This window comes from Littorina saxatilis, linkage group LG14, assembly GCF_037325665.1.
Source record: "Littorina saxatilis isolate snail1 linkage group LG14, US_GU_Lsax_2.0, whole genome shotgun sequence".
NCBI classification, from domain to species: domain Eukaryota; kingdom Metazoa; phylum Mollusca; class Gastropoda; order Littorinimorpha; family Littorinidae; genus Littorina; species Littorina saxatilis.
Window position 1 is genome coordinate 43,080,571 of NC_090258.1, and position 4,168 is coordinate 43,084,738.

Sequence of the window (4,168 nt, forward strand, 5' to 3'; positions counted from 1 at the left end):
GATGGATGGATTAATGGTTGGATGGATGGATGGATGGATGGATTGATGGATGAATGAATGAATGGGATTAATGGTTGGATGGATGGATGGATGGATGGATTAATTGATTGATTGATGAATGGATGGATTGATTGATTTATTGATTGATTGGTTGCTCGAGTGAGGGTTTGACTGACAGGCGGATTGAGGTGATGAGCAGCCCAGGGCTAATGGCTGTACTGATTAAATAGATGACGCCCTATCAGGCTCTGCAGATTGGACAAAACGTTCTGAGAGACTGTATGCGTGTTTGTCATGGCGTGCGGGCGTGTGTTCGTCTGTGTGTATGGTCGCACTGACGTGCTGGTGTTCATAGTGTTGTGCTCAGCCGCATAGAAAACGGTCAGCTGGGCCTGGATTGAAACTATGTTTACGTCCAAATGTCCTGGCTTTGTCCGCTTGTTATGTAGATTAATAGACAGAAGACCTCATTCATGTCAACATTATCTGACGGCCGATTGGCCAGAGGTCAGTCCAATGCGTAAGATCAAATTAGTATGTGTCAATAACCGAAGAATGAGGCCTGTTGGCCCATGTGAATAACACTGGTTCAAAGTGATTATAGTGTATATACGCGCTCGTGTACTCTTGTTTATATTCATACGGACACTTGCAATACATGCAGGTCTTGAGAAGAGCCAGAACGAGCTAATCCACCAGGCAGCCTCCTTCAGGCAGCAGATAGACAACCTCCAGGCACAGTCCAACTCTTCAGCCTTATCCCAGCTCATGCAACGCGTTCAGACCCTCGGGGCCTCCACTCATCACCATGACAACGACCACGCCTCACAGATCCACGATCTCCAGAACCAAGTGGACCACCTCAAGCAGACCGCTGCTCAGTGCTGTCTGAAGAATACTCAGCTGACTCAGCAGACTCACACTCTCAGTCAACAATATGCTCAGCTCTCGACAGAGTTGTTGAATGTTCAGCGACAACTCAACAGTAGCGGTTCTTCCTTATTGAAAGATATTGCTGGTCTTAACCAACGATTAAACCAGGTAAGCTGTGAGAATGTTTAGGTCAGGGTTTGTGATGGGCAGAACATACCTGCGCAGTTTCAGCGGCACAGACGACGCACGGCCTATTATTTATGCCGCGACAGGGATTATGACGAGTACTTGGCCTGTTTTCCTTTCATGCAACGTGTAGCGGGCTGGGATAATCTGCAGTGCGTCGTCTGTCCTGCTGAAGTTACATATGTGAGCGCCTGGCCTTTGGTGTGTGTGAGTGTGTGAGTGTGTGTGTGTGTGTGTGTATGGGGTGGTGGTGGTGGGTATATAGAGTGTGGTTGGGGGGTGGGGGGTAGCTGTGTGTTTGTGTGTGTGTTTGTTTGTGTGTGTGTGTTTGTTTGTTTGTGTGTGTGTGTGTGTGTGCGTTCCTTTTTTATGTGCGTGCGTGCTTGCGTGCGCGTGTTCGACATTGTGTTGGTGAGGAGGGGGGGGGCACTCTGTGTGTGGTGTGTGTGTGTGTGTCAAAATAGAAACGTTCCAATCACCTGTTTTTCTTTTCATTTTATTCTGGATTTTGAAACATTAGCGGTCTATCTCTGTTTGGGATTTCTTGTTCGTTCGTTGACCAGGTTGACCAGGTTGACCAGGTTGACCAGAAATGCTCCGCTTTGGACACCACAGTGGCCAGTCTAGGGGCTCGGGTCAGCAGTGCCAGCCAAGCAAGCTCTGCGCTAAGCAAGCAAGTGAGTGGTCTACAGCTGGAAGTGGACACAGCGAACCAGCTAGGGTCCAGTCTGACCAAACAAGTGACCGGTCTCAAGACCCAGGTGAACCAAGCGAACCAGGCAACCAGTGGCTTGCAGAGTGACCTTCAGAGTGTAAAGTCAGCTGACCCACCTCACTTCCCGTGAGTTATGTCAATATACATGTAGTGGACCCCCCACCCTTTGGTTGCTTGTATTTTCTAATGTCATGATTTGTATATCGCGTGTGTGTGTGTGTGTGTGTGTGTGTGTGTATGTGTGTGTGTGTGTGTGTGGTGTGTGTGTGTGTGTGGTGTGTGTGTGTGTGTGGTGTGTGTGTGTGTGTGTGTGTGGTGTGTGTGTGTGTGGTGTGTGAGTGTGTGTATGTGTGTGTGTGTGGTGTGTGTGTGTGGTGTGTGTGTGTGTGGTGTGTGTGTGTGTATGTGTGTGTGTGTGTGTGTGTGTGTGTGTGTGTGTGTGTATGTGTGTGTGTATGTGTGTGTGTATGTGTGAGAGAGAGAGGTGTTTATTGGAACTGTAAAGCGCTTGGAGCTGTGAATCGGGACTCGCGCTATATAAAAGTGATTTATTATTATTATTATTATTTAAACATAACGTTATTCTAAATACATAACATGAAACAATTAAGCAGCTAGGGCACGGACTCCAGCAACTGTTAATTGTATTTTAAGACCTTCACAAATATTAAAAATCAGGTCTTATAATAGACCCTCAAACGTCATGGACAAACAAACGGGTTGGCTTTAAAGGGAGGTAAAGAACAAATAATTCAAGAAAACAAGGTCTTAAAATGCGGAAGTCTACACAGGTTTTGTACAAGAAAAGTTATATCATTCAACACTCCACTGACCAATCGTTGTCTAACCCCAGGTACAACAACCTCTGACGTCAGCTTCCACGTGACCATGTCCGGCCCAGACCGACAACGCGCAGCCAGGTCACGGTCACAGCCTCGTTCTCAGTCATGTGGTCAGTAACCAAGGCAACGGCTACAGCGCCACCTCGGGGCGATTCACGGCGCCTGCGAGCGCCACCTACATTTTGATGGCGTTCTGCGTGGACTGACCAAGGGACATCACGCCGAGGCCTATCTGATGAGTGGGGACGAGGTTTTGGGTTATGTGGAGACGTACACGGACAACAACTTCGAGTCAGGAACGACACACGCTGTGGTTCGCCTCAGTAAGGGGCAGTCGGTGTGGCTGAAAAACAACGGGGATAGTTACTACAACTATGAAACCACGGCGTTCAGTGGTGCCTTGGTCTTCCTTGACCCGTGAACATTGAAGAAAAAACAATGTATCAAGTAATTAGAACTAACGAATTAACGAACTAACTAACTAACTAACCAACCAACTTACTAACATACTAACTAACTAACTAACTAAATTATTTATTTATTTATTCATTGAGAAATGTTTAAAAAATAAACAGATAAACGGATTTTTTGTTTAATAATAAATATTTAATATATGATAATGAATGAGTCAATGAATCAATCAATCAATTAATCAATTAATCAATCAATCAATCTATCAATCAATAAATGAATGATTGAATGATTGAATGAATGAATGAATATAACGTCGAGCTTCAACATAATACAATGATACATCAACGCTTCCGTGTTCTTTATTACTAACTGTAAGATAGTAGTTAGTAAATTACTTCAGATGGTCCATACTGGCTCTTTGCTCTTGCCTGATAATGAAATCCTCTTCGATTTGGCCTAGTTCATTTGTTTTTAATTCTGCGTTTTTTGTCAATTAGTAAATTGTTTGTATGGACTGATTGGAAGATTATTGTTTGGCATTAATTCAGATTGGAGTGATCATCTCTTCACAACAACTCACAAACCCAAGCACGCGAAGGGTAGAAATATACGCGGACACTTTCTAGATTATATATCATGCGATACTCAGGTATCGGCCGAAGCCGTACTGGCAAGACGGGGCCAGGGATGAATATCGATGAAAGGGTCAAATTCGTACCACAGAGTCCACGGCTGAAGTGCACGAGAAAGTTAGGGGCAGAACATACCTGCACAGTTTTAGCGGCACAGACGACGCACGGCCTATTATTTATACCGCGATAGGGATTATGACGAGTACTTGACCTGTTTTCCTTTCATGCGCCATGAAGCGGGCTGGGATAATCTGCAGTGCGTCGTCGGTCCTGCTGAAGTTACATAATTATGTGAGCGGAGCCCCTTACCACCCCAACGGGAGCCGGCCGCGGTGTCGAATTGGTTGATCCTTGAAGTGTTTGTCAGTGTGTTTGTGTGTGTGTGTGTGCGTGTGTGTGCGTGCGTGCGTGCGTGTGCGTGCGTGCGTGTGTTTGTGTGAGTGAGTGTGTGTGTGTGTGTGTGCGTACGTGCGTGCGTGCGTGTGTGTGTGTGTGTGAGTGTGTGT

At 45.9% G+C, this 4,168-nt stretch overlaps 1 protein-coding gene across 1 annotated transcript in view; it reads left to right on the forward strand.

Moving 5' to 3' along the window:
- LOC138946707 (hyaluronan mediated motility receptor-like) overlaps window positions 1-2,800 on the forward strand; it is a 3,412-nt gene extending 612 nt beyond the window's left edge. Inside the window, exons 2-4 of the mRNA XM_070318115.1 lie at window positions 665-1,041; window positions 1,641-1,900; window positions 2,628-2,800. Coding sequence (XP_070174216.1) covers window positions 665-1,041; window positions 1,641-1,900; window positions 2,628-2,643 — 653 coding nt within the window. The 3' untranslated portion in view covers window positions 2,644-2,800. The remainder of the gene's footprint in view (window positions 1-664; window positions 1,042-1,640; window positions 1,901-2,627) is intronic.
- Window positions 2,801-4,168: the final 1,368 nt, after the last annotated feature.